At 44.4% G+C, this 12,703-nt stretch overlaps 1 protein-coding gene across 2 annotated transcripts; it reads right to left on the bottom strand.

The window, feature by feature from the left end:
* Positions 1 to 840: 840 nt before the first annotated feature.
* PRKRIP1 (PRKR interacting protein 1) lies at positions 841 to 9,259 on the bottom strand. 2 transcript variants are annotated; one of them, XM_033171958.1, is made up of 6 exons: positions 9,067 to 9,259; positions 5,909 to 5,987; positions 3,810 to 3,910; positions 3,332 to 3,417; positions 2,574 to 2,641; positions 841 to 1,529 (listed from the first exon to the last, which is right to left on the bottom strand). In XM_033171958.1, exons 1-6 carry the CDS (start codon positions 9,181 to 9,183, stop codon positions 1,420 to 1,422), a joined length of 561 nt encoding a protein of 186 aa, XP_033027849.1. In that variant the 5' UTR covers positions 9,184 to 9,259; the 3' UTR covers positions 841 to 1,419. The 2 variants fall into 2 exon arrangements, with proteins under 2 accessions (XP_033027849.1, XP_033027850.1); XM_033171959.1 differs by having other exon boundaries at positions 841 to 1,523; positions 9,067 to 9,256.
* Positions 9,260 to 12,703: the final 3,444 nt, after the last annotated feature.

Below are 12,703 nucleotides of genomic sequence, written 5' to 3'. Positions count from 1 at the left end.
TCAGCTGTCCAAAGGCTTCTACCTGTCCTTCCTTGTGCCTTGAACTGCCTCCTGAAACACTTCAGTCCGGCCACCTTCCATCTTTCCTTTGTGGAAGAACCAGCCTCATATAAACAACATACTCAAATCTAATTAATGCACAAAGGGGTTAAAACCAGGCTTAGTTCACCTAGGGAGGGACTAGATGATCGAGCCTTTGTTCGCCTGCCTAGTCTACCTGAGCTCAGTGTGTAAAGACGTCTAAGCTGGTTGTTCCAGCTTAGCTGCATGACTTTGTAACAAGCCTCTCGAGTTCCTTTACCAATGATTTAGGAACTTTCACCACTTTGCAACTAAACCAAGTTTTATGCCCTTCGCGATTTTCTGAAGCACATGAATCTGACCTTTGGAGTGTTCGCAAGTTCGCAACTTGCCAAACGTGTAGTCTTCTTCTATGCTGGGGGAAAGGGGGAATTTTGGAAGGAACTCAAAAGGGCATATTTTAAAGGACTAACAGCCTATATTTCCATGCTTTACTTGGCTGCATATTTTGTGATTTTAAATCTCTGCTTATGTGCTCTTGCCCCAAACTTGGATCTTGGCATCCAGGAATTCTCCTATTATACCTATTTTATCCTTGCACCTACATCCTTGAAGTCCCTTCTCAAAACCCAGCTTTTCTGATAGGTCTCTGCATCATCCTGGGAGTCTCCATACCACGCTGCAGTGGTCGCCAACCTTTTTAGGCTCAGTGGGTATATTTAGGTTTTTGAGTGACAGGCACAACCCCCCTCTGCTCACTTCTCTCTCTTTCACCATTAATTTGCCCAATATAAACAGCAATCATTAAAAAGGCAAGAAAACACTCAGAAGTCCACCTTTTATTAACAAACTTTTAGGGCAGAAGTTTTACATCACATTTTTGAAACAAAGAGAGCGATCTCCTCGCAGTGTTGGTAAACCAACTCTTGCAGCAGCAATGTGAAGACAACCCCAACCGAAATTCAAGTTTGTGTCAAGTTCCGTTATAGAAAAAGCCAGATCACTCTCTGCCCGAGAGCAAAGGCCACGCAAACCCATTTGTGTACTTGGGTCTCTCAGGGGGAAAGGGTCTGCCTGAAAACACAGATGGATAAAGCATTAGCTTTCAGAGAGAGAAAGACACCACTTTGGAGCAATGCTAGGAAGAACAAGACAGCCCACAGGGGCAGGATGCTGGCATCTTTCCCCAGAAACCCTGTGAGCAGACTGCACAGCAGTTACAGAAGCAAGCTTGGAAGAGGCTCTCGTTTCACATGGCTCCGATGTCGATACCCCTGTGGGGTCCTTATGGCAACACCTTTGCCGTGATGTAGGTCTGAAACAGCTCAGAAGAGCCTGCTCAACTGAGACGCCAGGCTCTTCAGCAGCGCCTGGATACCAGCCACAGAGTCAGCACCATCATCTTCTCATCCTGAAGCTGGGCTTTTCAGCATCATCCTCTTCCTCAGAAGTACCTTCGTCTTCCTCTTCACTGGTCTGCTGCTTTGGGGAATGGTCGGAATCTGTAGCCGGTAAAAGACATGATGATCAGGCTACTTGCTTGAGTGAAGAAAGAACTGAATAATATTATGGATTGATAGGTAAATGGAACCATCATATTCAGAGTCAGGATAGGTCTGTGGATCAGATGGTGGAGATAAAATGCATTTCTGGCCTGCTTGTGAACTTCCATAGGTAAGGCTGGCCGCTTACAGTTGAAGTTTTTTGGTCTCCCCCAGCAAAGGCAAGGCAGTTCTTTTCTCCCTGCCTTCCCCAAAATGGCGAGGCACATTTTAGGCCAGGGATGTGGAACCTGTGGCCCTCCAGATGCCAGAGTACAACTCCCATCCCTGACCACTGGGCATGCTGGGTAGGGATGATAGGAGTTGGTGTCCAACAAATTCTGGCAGGCCTGTTTTAGGGAGGAACAATCCCCCTAATTCTCCAACTCTCTGAGACTGGCAGGGACAACAGTGTTGGGCAACTTTTCCCCATTTCAAGAATCAAGGTCATGTTCCCCACTGGGCTGCGAACTCTACAGCCTCCCCTTCCTACAGACATTGCTGCACTTAGGTGAACCCCAACAAAAACTTGGAAGCAACAGTCCTCCCATTGCCTCAGGCATCCAGAATTAGGATTACTACACGGGAACAGCTCCTCCTTCCTTGGTTTTGCAGATATTTGAGAGCTCATTGTCCCTGCAGTGGGGGCAGCTGCTTTGCCTCAATTCATCCGAGTCCATGGACCTTCTGATCCTCCAGTACCGCCTTGGTGCCCTCCAGATGTTCTGGACTACAATTCCCATCAGTGCTGGTTGGGACTGATAGGAATTGTAGTCCAAAAGGGGATTGGGTTGGGGAAGGCTGCTCTATGCAACCTCTTTCTCTCTCATCAGGAGTTGTGCTGTCATTTGGTCTTACTACCCTGACAGAATCCCAAAGGACTTCCCTGGAAGATACCCACATCTTGATGCAGGCACAAGCTGCAGAAGCTCAACTCCATTTCAGTGGGGACTTGAGAGCAGAAGGAGTTTCCTGGTGGACTGAACTCCAGAAGATGTGTTTTCACATTACCTGCATGTTCGCTCTTTTGTTCAAGCTTACTCTTCTTCGCCAGCATTTTCTTCTCTTTCAACTTCTGCCTGTAAATCAAGAATTAAATACTCCAAATGAACAAGCTGCCCTTTGCCCCAACGTTCTGCAGATTCCAACCCTGATGCTAGCAAAAAGAGAACTGAGCTGTGCAGTTGTTCCAACACCAATTCTTAATGCTCTGGAATCCAACCTATTTCATTGCTGATGGAACAGCTTTGAAACACGTTTGTCTTGTTTACCAGGACGGAACTGCTATCTGTTTCCAAATTATCCTAGAGGTAGGATGAAATTTGCCTCTCTAGGGAACTGTTTCCAGGAACTGCAGAGAAGGTGGACGTGCAGCCACCTAGAGGTAAAAACTGGAATTATTCCTTCATAGAACTGGCAGCTAGCTACATATCCTGTTTTTGTGTCAATGGAGATTTCCCCCACTAAGGCTCCTAGCCACATGGAAAATCAGACCTCTATGCCAATCATGGCAGGACAGGGTTGAGATCAAACCTGCTGACTACACATGCTGCCTTCTCATGGCAAGAACTGCACCACACCCTGCGCCTGCAATTATTTAAGGGAAAACAAGATAGGTAGCTCCATGGTACATATTAAGGAAGAACCTCTAGTCTGGCCCTTGTCATTTTGGACTTCAAACAAATATTGAACTATTGCCCTTGACCCTTCCTGCCTCCCCTCATTCTGGATCCTGTTTCCCTAGGCCTCCTGTACAACTTTGACCTCACCGTTTCCTTCTGCGCTTGGCTGTCTGTTCTTCCGCAACAATCTTGTTCTTTTCTAGCTTCTTCTGATATTCCTCATCCAGTTTTTGCTGCAACAAATCACAGGGAACATGTCATTACAGTCCCAGGGTGGGTTGCAACAATTTAATATTTTAAAAGCTGAAACAAATTACAGTCACGGGAATAGGGTGGGTTTTGAAAACACCTTTCTCAGGTGCAAAGGTCAGAGCGAAGAGGTGCATTTTCAGCATTCCATGAAAACTGTAGAGTGAAAGTGGCAGATACACATCTCTGGGGAAGCAATTCAACAACCTAGGAGCTGCTGCAGAGAATGCCCTCTCCCAGGCTGCCACCCCCAAACTTTAGAGGATGGCACAACTACCAAGAGGTAATTCTCTACTGATTTTAACACCTGATGGGGTCTGTAGGGAAGGAAGCGGTACAACAACTCAGAAACGGTCAGCCAAAGGAACCACCCAACCTTTTCAGCCATGGCATCCATAAAATCTTGCCTCTGGTATTCTCGCCGGCGAAGATGTCGGTAGACATGGAATTCCCCACTGCCAGCCCCAGCACTGGAACCTGCCAAGGAAGGGGTCACAGCTTATTGACAAGAGCATGTGCAATACAAATGCAGGTGGCAACCCCGGTGCCTCCAATGATCTCAGGTAGCAGGCGATGGGAAAGCTGCTGCCAGTCAGAGGAGACAATAGCTGGCTAGATGAACAAGGGCAGGCTTGACTCTATGCAAGGCAGCTTCACTGGTGGCTTGATCACATTTCATACAAGTAGGAAATTAGTCTGAGCCTGAAAAGAAATTATCCTTTTCATATATTGGGGGGGGGGGACACACACACACCAAATGTACACAGAAATCTTGCTGGGAAACCAGCAGCCACACTAGGGACCTTGCTTCTGGGGACTCCTAGAAACCTTGTTCGCTCAATTTTCTCCTTGCCCTTCTTTGGCTGGAACAGAGCAAATGCTATTACCACTTTCCCCTTTGGTTTGTTGTAATGATTACAGGAAGGCAAATATTAGTTGTCTAGATCAGTGTTTTTCAACCACTGTTCCGCGGCACACTAGTGTGCCGCGAGATGTTGCCTGGTGTGCCGTGGGAAAATTACTTTATATATAGTCAATATAGGCACAGAGTTAATTTTTTTAACATTTTCTAATGGTGGTGTGCCTCGTGATTTTTTTCATGAAACAAGTGTGCCTTTGCCCAAAAAAGGTTGAAAAACACTGGTCTAGATACAGGCTTGTAATGCTCCCTAGCACAGTGGGAAAGCTTATGATTTACCCATGGGCATGGGATTGTATATAAACCATGCTATAAAGACAAAGCACAAATTTGCATATTTATTAATTGCTGGACAATGCAGTGCAGCTCAGTTTGCTTAGATGGGTCTGCATGTGGTTAAGATGGTAGAGTGGGAAACCTCCAAGCTGCCTCTCTCCCTTTGATCTGTCAGAGAATCTTTAGTTGTGATTCCTGTAATGGAGACAGTTGGACTAGATGGCCCTTGGGATCCCTTCCAACTCTACAATTATGTGATTCTGTCCTTTGAAGTCAAAGCTGCATCCTCTTTCATTTCTGTCTCCCCTCTCAAACTTTCTCCAGAACTCAAGTGGCAATGTTATTTTGGATGTATCTTCTGAGAACAAAGAGGCAAGCATGGCTTCCTTGTTTCACCAGCTATTTAGTTAGCTAGGACAAAAGAACTCTCTCTTAAAAATAATGAACTTCCCTTAATAAACACAAGCTTTCTTATTTTATACTAAGTCTCATTCTGAGTGCCTTCCAATTAAAGGTGTGCTCCCAAGTAAGGATTCATTTCACTAAAGGAAACTTCTGCTGTTACACACAAACTCTATATGCTAGCATAAATTATGCTGAATTGAACAAAATTTCCAAACGTTAGTATTTTGCATATTTATTTTAGCTTTATTAGTCACAGTGAGAGTTAAGAAGCTATGATGGATATAGAGACCTTGACTACAGGCATCTGAAAATTCATCCAGCAACTCCTCTGGTTTCTTAGATCTCAATAGACCATTTTGAAGGATATCTTTTCAGCCATGCAGGCTAGAACCCTGCTTTTCTTCTAGAGTGAAGACCAGGGTTCTCAGAAAGCAACACTCCTGTAGGATCATGACAGATACACAGCACCCTGGCTACAGAAGACCCAGATTTGGAACCCCATTTGTCTATGATGCCTCTCGTCATCTCTTAGTGCCAGAGTAAACAATACTTTTTAAAGTGTGCACACATCCCAGAGCCTGAATCATTCACTCTTCAGATTCTCTGTGTTTATGGTCACAAACGTCACACATGATTTCAAACTGTGTGGATTCAGAAGTGTGACTCATATCAATAATCACCCAAAGGCCAGTGAAAAATAATTGCTAATATGGCAAGGGCAAGGTGGCTGCAAGAACACCCCCTCATCCCCTTCAAAGTTTCAAGCCCCTTATCTTATGACTACTCAATCCTCATCTATTTCCCTCCCCTATTAAGCACATTCCTCTAGAAGCACAGTGCTTAAGCTAAGAAGCCACCTAAAAATAGCTACTTACCCATAACATCTCTGACAAATTCTGGAGGCGGACGGGGCGCCCATTCATTGAGCTTTTCAGGAATTGGAACTGTCTTATCCTGCAACAAGAAATGAGCAATACTGTGACACTTTTTCTCTAGGAGGAGAGAGAGCAATTCTTCAAAGCTATTAAAGCATAGATATAAAAGAAGTGGGAACATTAAGGAAAACAGAACTGATCTTTTTACCCAAGAATTTATTGGGCATTTTGCTGCAGACAATAAAGTGTCACACTAGCTATATCATGGGAGATAAAAATCCTTTTGATCTGAGGGCTTTATTCACTCTTGGCCACCCTTTGGGGATCACATGCCAGGGTGGCTGTGGCCTTCTCACACACATATACACGAAGAACACACACATGTACATATAGGTCAGTGTTTTTCAACCACTGTTCCGCGGCACACTAGTGTGCCGCGAGATGTTGCCTGGTGTGCCGTGGGAAAAATTGAAAAATTACTTTACATATAGTCAATATAGGCACAGAGTTAAATTTTTTAACATTTTCTAATGGTGGTGTGCCTCGTGATTTTTTTCATGAAACAAGTGTGCCTTTGCCCAAAAAAGGTTGAAAAACACTGATATAGGTCACACACAGACCTCCCCTCTCCTCAACTGATCTATCTACTCATTACCCCATGTATCAAATGATCGATCTGATGACTGGGGAGGGGATGACTTGCATCTCCATCAGGATGCTGGATTGGGAAGTTTGCACTTCTCTGCCTGCCCCAGTGTTGCATCTTATCAATTTTTTTCATTCTTCTCCTGCTGCCAGCAAAACCAGTCAAGTGTTGGCTCAGGCTCTCAGAATGGGGATTAACCACCCTAACCTATTTTCTTTATGTGTGTGAATATAATGAAGTAACAGGTTTTCTTGTTGAATACAATCCCATGCTATGTACATACATACATACATACATACATGCATGGATGCGCACACATGCACACACGCATACACAGAGCAGCTCAGAGTAATGGACAGAATTGGTGAGATCTCTGCTGAACGTGCTTAGGAGAGTAGGGTCAGGTAGCTGTCCCCACGTATACACATGTGCGTTCCCTCAAAGGACTCCAGAAGGGAACTGCAGGATTAAAGTTACTTATGAGTAAAGGCACTAGAATGAGATAGGATGTGAAGAATAGGACACTAAGCTCTCCCCTGCCCTTCTCCACAAGCACTCGCTGCAATACCTACACAAGTGGAATTTATGCATTTAATTGCATTTATGAATTTACACACACAAAGTGTTCAGGGCAATGCACATTTAAAAACATGTTCTACATAGGACTGCAGTTCCCTTCTGGGAGTAAGCCTCATTAAGTGGAGACTCAAGTCACCTCCAGATGTTGGCGTGGGGGACTAGACCACATTGCATCAAAGCAGGTGTTATCCCACACTTTTCAATGCATCTTCCCGTCACTTTCTGTAGCAGTTAATTCCAATCTTTCACGGAAGCAGTTTTGTTGCACAAAAGCTTTACATCAGCTTTCTTTGTGCAGCTTGAGCTTGCCAGGATGTGGCTGAATCCCACCTGAAAACATTGCCAGCCTGGAAGCGCCTTTACTTCAGAATCAACAGGCACTATGTTGTAAGAATAAGTAATTTTTACTTGTTGCGCTGCCCACACTTTTAAAGATCTGCTTCAGAGGTTCTCCAAGTGTCCGACTCCCTGGTAAGGTGGGTGGCCATGTGGGAGAGGCCCTTCTCTATGGTAGCCTCACAGCTATGGAATTCCCTTCCCTCGGATATTTCCAAATTGCAGGCTTTTTGAAAGGGCCTATAATCTTCAATTGGCCTTTCAGGCATGATGTTTATTACCTGAGAGATGGCCTGGGTGAATAAGTTTTTATCTGGCTCTGTTAAAAAGAAATTTATTGCTGAGTTGTAGTTTTAAAACTTTGCATTGCTGTTCTTTGTATCTTTTTGTTGTTTTTGATTGTACACCAGTTTGAAAAGGCATCTGCACAGAAAAGCGGCCGAACTCCTGCCAACCTAGCAGTTCGAAAGCACGTCAAAGTGCAAGTAGATAAATAGGTACTGCTCCGGCAGGAAGGTAAACGGTGTTTCCGTGTGCTGTTCTGGTTTCGCTAGAAGCGGCTTAGTCATGCAGGCCACATGACCCGGAAGCTGTCTGCAGACAAACGCCGGCTCCCTCAGCCTATAGAGTGAGATGAGCGTGCAACCCCAGAGTCGTCCATGACTGGACCTAACAGTCAGGGGTACCTTTACCTTATATATATATATCTTTTGGGGCACCAGGCAAACTCTCTTCTATTCTCCCAGACCTCTAAAGTTCTCATTCCACCCTTCATTTTTGTTTTTACCATCATTTTTTATGAGTGGTCTAGCATTACCTAATAATGCAAAGGCATAGGGTAAGGATAGGGATCAACAGGATTGTGGCATAGGAACATAAGGAGAGCCCTGCTGAATAAGACTAGAAGCCAAGAATCCTCTTTCCCCGCAGTGGCTAACAAAATACCCCTGGGACACCCATGATCACAGCATGAGCATGATAGCACTTTTCTGCTGTTGTTCCCTAGCAACTGGTCTTCCGAGACACTCTGCCTTACTTTCATGCTAGAGGTAGAATATAGCCATAATGCAGCCTTTATCTTCCATCAGCTTCCCCATTTCCTTTTAAAGCCTTCCAAGTTGGTGTCCACTGCCACGTCCTGTGACAGTGAGTTCCACAGATTCCATACTGTGTGAATAAGTACTTCCTTTCGTCTGTCCTGAATCTACCACCAACCAGCTTCATCACATAAACCCAGGTTCCAGTATTATGAGAGAGGAGCGGGGTGGGATTTCCCCCTTACCTGCACTTGATTCCCCCTGTGGGTAAGCAAATACAAGTTAACTAGGAATCAGGGGCGGGAAAAATATTTTAGCGGGCAAGTCTGGTGACAGCAGATCAGGACTGCCAAATATAAAAGAAAAGAGGAAATAAAAGGGGGGGGGGACGACGACGACAATCTACCTCTTCATTGAAGCAAACTGAGTAAGAGGGTAATTAATGGGGGGGGGGGTTCTACCTCACCTATCCCCAACTGGAGGCCCTGGTGCCTACACTGCAGGGGTGGGAGCAGGGAGAAGTAGCCACGCCCACCAACACTTATGCCCCGCCCCCTCACCGGATTCCTCATGAGCCTCTCCAGCTTCAGACGCTGCTCGTCCGCCGCGCTCCGGGGAATGACCAGCGGCTGCGGTTCCTTGCGGGGCCGGGAGGGCCGCGTCGGCCCCGCCGCCATCCTGCCCCCCCTTTTGGTTTCCCCTCCGCCTTCTCCTGCGCAAAAGGCCGCGGCCCCGACCGATGACGTCACGGAGGGCGACGGTCATATAGGCATCTTTCGAAAGGGGCGGGGCGGGGCTCCGTTCCTTTCCTTGTTCCTCGCCTTCCAATTCCCTCCGCCTCCTTTCCGGCAATATTCATGAGGTCTGTTACATATTAATGAGGGCGCGAAAACGGCGGTTGGTTTTTCTTTCGAAATGCGGGTTAGCGTCGCTTCTGAGGCGATGTTGGGGGGGGAGAGTTCCCAGAAATCTTCGCGGTCTTGTTTTGCATTCTGTTTTTCTTTATATGCCAAATTTAATTATCCTTCACACAACATAAGGCTTAGTTTTGTTTCTTTTATCCTCAGGAGAGCTCAGGGCTTGGGACCACAGCATTAAGTTATACAAATGGTATCTGAAGAAGTGTGCATGGCACAAAAAGCTCATACCAAGAACAAACTTAGTTTAATTCATGATCTCTCTCTCCTGAACCAACCAACCACTCAACCACTTTATAGCCCTTGGCAGGGCTCTCATCTAAAGTACAAATGTCTGTGGGCACCAAGCAGTTGAAAAATCCACCCTAAAGGCAACACAATTTGCTGAAATCACAGCAAGATATGGCAACTACAACAGTACACAGCCACCACTTAGCCTACTTGTCCAAAAAAACTGAACAAACCCCAGGGCGGGGGTATTTTTTTGTAGCATTTAGATCCCACATTTTTGTCCAAAGAGCTCAAGGTGGCATACATAGTAGTTCATGGCCAAGTGGGAATTTGAGCCCTGGTCTTCCGTGTTTCCTAGTCCTACACACTTACCGCTATAACCACACTGGATGAAATCTGAACTTTCTAAAAACCAGAATAGGACAAATGGTTTTCCAATAAGAGAATTATTCTGCACAATGATTCATACTGTTGCTATAGATTAGACCATAAGTGAAGCCACCATACACACAAAATTCACACAATTTGGGCAGCAATATTGTATTGGTTGCATTTTTTGGTTTAAAAATTATATGAGAATGAAATTATCTGAGAGAAGGAAATGATGTGTGTGAAACATTGTGAGAATGATTGCTCTTTTTGCACTCAGGGTTAGCAAAATAAGCAATGCAACAGCCTCCAGGGGGCTCTCCACTTACAAATTGCTCCATGCAGGGCAAGCGAAACCCCTGGGGATATAGCAGCAGATGGAGGAAGTGTGCTTAGCCTGCCATGAGCACAGCAGCAACCGCTGCTTCCTGGCAGCTAAAAGATGCAACACGATCTGCATGCAAACCTCTACCAGGAAGTGGCAGAAGTGCCCATGGACCAGCCAGTGCTCAGGTCAGGTGTTCACACAGCAGCCTGTGACCTTTTCACAGTTTTGGTTCCACACCCATCAATTAAATGTTTTGACTCAGCCCTGCAAAATTGAATATTGAGGTCTATTCTCATATTGCCTTTGACTAATGTTTTGCATAGAGCAGTCACTTACATGTCACCAAAAAAAAAAAAAGAGTGGGGAAAAGATACCAGTTTGAGTAATATTTGCATTTGCTAATGCACACCAATAAGTGCAAAACAAAATTGTGGGAGGGGGAATATAATAGGTAAAGTAAAAGTACAATTTATCTCAGCATTGTGACTCTTGATGGATAATTTCTAGGCCCTTCGTCTCCCTTATTGGGGTTCTTTATCATGAAACAGGAATTAGATGCTTTCAAACAGAACTGTCCTCTGTAAAGCAGGACTCATGGACACCCTATTTGTGCAGACCTGTCCTTTTGTTCCTTTGTTGTTCTGTACAAGAGTTACTATTTCACTGATAGCCTGCAAACTGTTACTATTATAAAAAAAATTTCTTCAAGGGTTATTGCGATACCTGTAGTGGGGTTTTCATTATTCCTGAGGTGCATTGAGAGGCCCACTGTTGTCTGATGTTATTTTCTGACCACCCACAATGCAAGGAGCAAACTATAAAGATTGGGAGGAAGGTCGTTCAGTGTGGCTTTATCTGGTCAAAATGGATTAGGACTTGAACCAATGGCTTCAAGTTACAAGAAAGGAGATTTTGATGATACATATGGAAAAACCATCTGACAGTAAGAGCTGTTTAACAGTGGAACAGTCTCCCTCAGGAGGTTGTAGACCTTCCTTGGAGGTTTTAAAGCAGAGGTTGGGGGGCCGTCTGTCATGGATTATTTGGTTTGAGATTCCTGCATTTGAGGGGGTTGGACTGGATGATCCTTGGGGTCCCTTTCAACTCTACGATTCTATGATTAGGACCTGGGAGACAAAGGTTCCAATCCCTACTCTGTCATGAAGTTCACAGGGTGACATTGCACCAGTCATTGTTTCTCAGGGTTGTAGTGAGGATAAAACGGGGAGAGGGAAAACTGTGCATGCCACTTTGAGCTCCTGGAAGGAAAGGTGGGATATAAAAACAATGGTAAATAGACTGTAAGTATTGGCAGGTGTACTTCAATCACACATCACCAAATTCAGGCTACACAATTAAAGTGGATTTGGTGCTCTTGTACAACAGACCTCCTTCCCTCTCAAAACTGAACCGTTTGCCATGAGGATAGTGATGGGAAAATGCATTCAAAAGTATGAGATCACAATGGTTTGATCCTATTGTGACTTCCCACAAACAAATTTTAGAATGAATGCTATATAAAGATTTTGTATTCTTTCTGGTCAGAAATTATTGCATCTATGACTCAGTCGTCTAAAGATCTCACTGCCTTGTCTGTGTTTGAATGCATGGCTTATAATCACCAGTCTCATTTAAATACCTATTTGGACATATAGACTGCCTATTTTAAGCTATCTGTTTAAGGTAGGACTGATGGAACAGCCTCATGTCCAACATCAGCTGGCAATGTTTTTTTCTTTTTTGTTATGTTCACAAATAAGAAATAAAATAAATGCTCTATAGACAGTTGGCACCATCTAACCTCCCTGTAAACTTCGTGCAAACAAATCAAAATGAAAGCTCATTAATCAGGTTTTATGGAAGAAACCTCAGAATGGAACATCTATGCACTCTAGAATGTGCTTCAGAATCTTTTGCCGATAATACCCAGGGAATGGCAGACAAGCTGATGTGCAAAGAGCTTGCAGAAGGCAAAAAGTTTGAACATGTGTGCAGTTACAGTCCCAGGAATGCACAAAGCACTGTTATGCCTGAGCTTGCCATGTTCTTGCAAAGGGCCTCATTTCTTAAGTAATAGCTGCAATTTTAAGAAAGGAAGGGTATATTGAGTGTGCAATCTCGTGCCCTCAGGGCAATGCCAATTGTGTGTCCTAAAATTATGTAGATTAAATACATTTGCCTTAGTTGTGCTTTAATTTATTTTGCTTTCATGGTTCAGGGTTTCGTAATCCAGACATGATTTGGCAAGTCAGCCTTAAAAAATATTTGAAATTTTTGAATAGTTGGGAAATGAAAACCCCCATATTTTCTGCCAACATTGATGCAAAAAGGTTAATGACACGTTCTATATGG

The sequence above is a fragment of the Lacerta agilis genome, chromosome 15, assembly GCF_009819535.1.
Source record: "Lacerta agilis isolate rLacAgi1 chromosome 15, rLacAgi1.pri, whole genome shotgun sequence".
NCBI lineage: Eukaryota > Metazoa > Chordata > Lepidosauria > Squamata > Lacertidae > Lacerta > Lacerta agilis.
The sequence above is the reverse complement of the archived record's forward strand: the minus strand, read 5'-3'. Positions and strand labels throughout refer to the sequence as shown.

Excerpts from the sequence above, each read along its gene's own strand:
- PRKRIP1 (XM_033171958.1), bottom strand. The coding sequence starts at position 9,183 with ATGGCGGCGGGGCCGACGCGGCCCTCCCGGCCCCGCAAGGAACCGCAG. Across the intron at positions 5,988-9,066 it reads AGAGGCTCATGAGGAATCCG|GATAAGACAGTTCCAATTCC; the intron begins GTGAGGGGGCGG and ends TTCTTGTTGCAG. Across the intron at positions 1,530-2,573 it reads ACAAAAGAGCGAACATGCAG|CTACAGATTCCGACCATTCC; the intron begins GTAATGTGAAAA and ends GTCTTTTACCGG.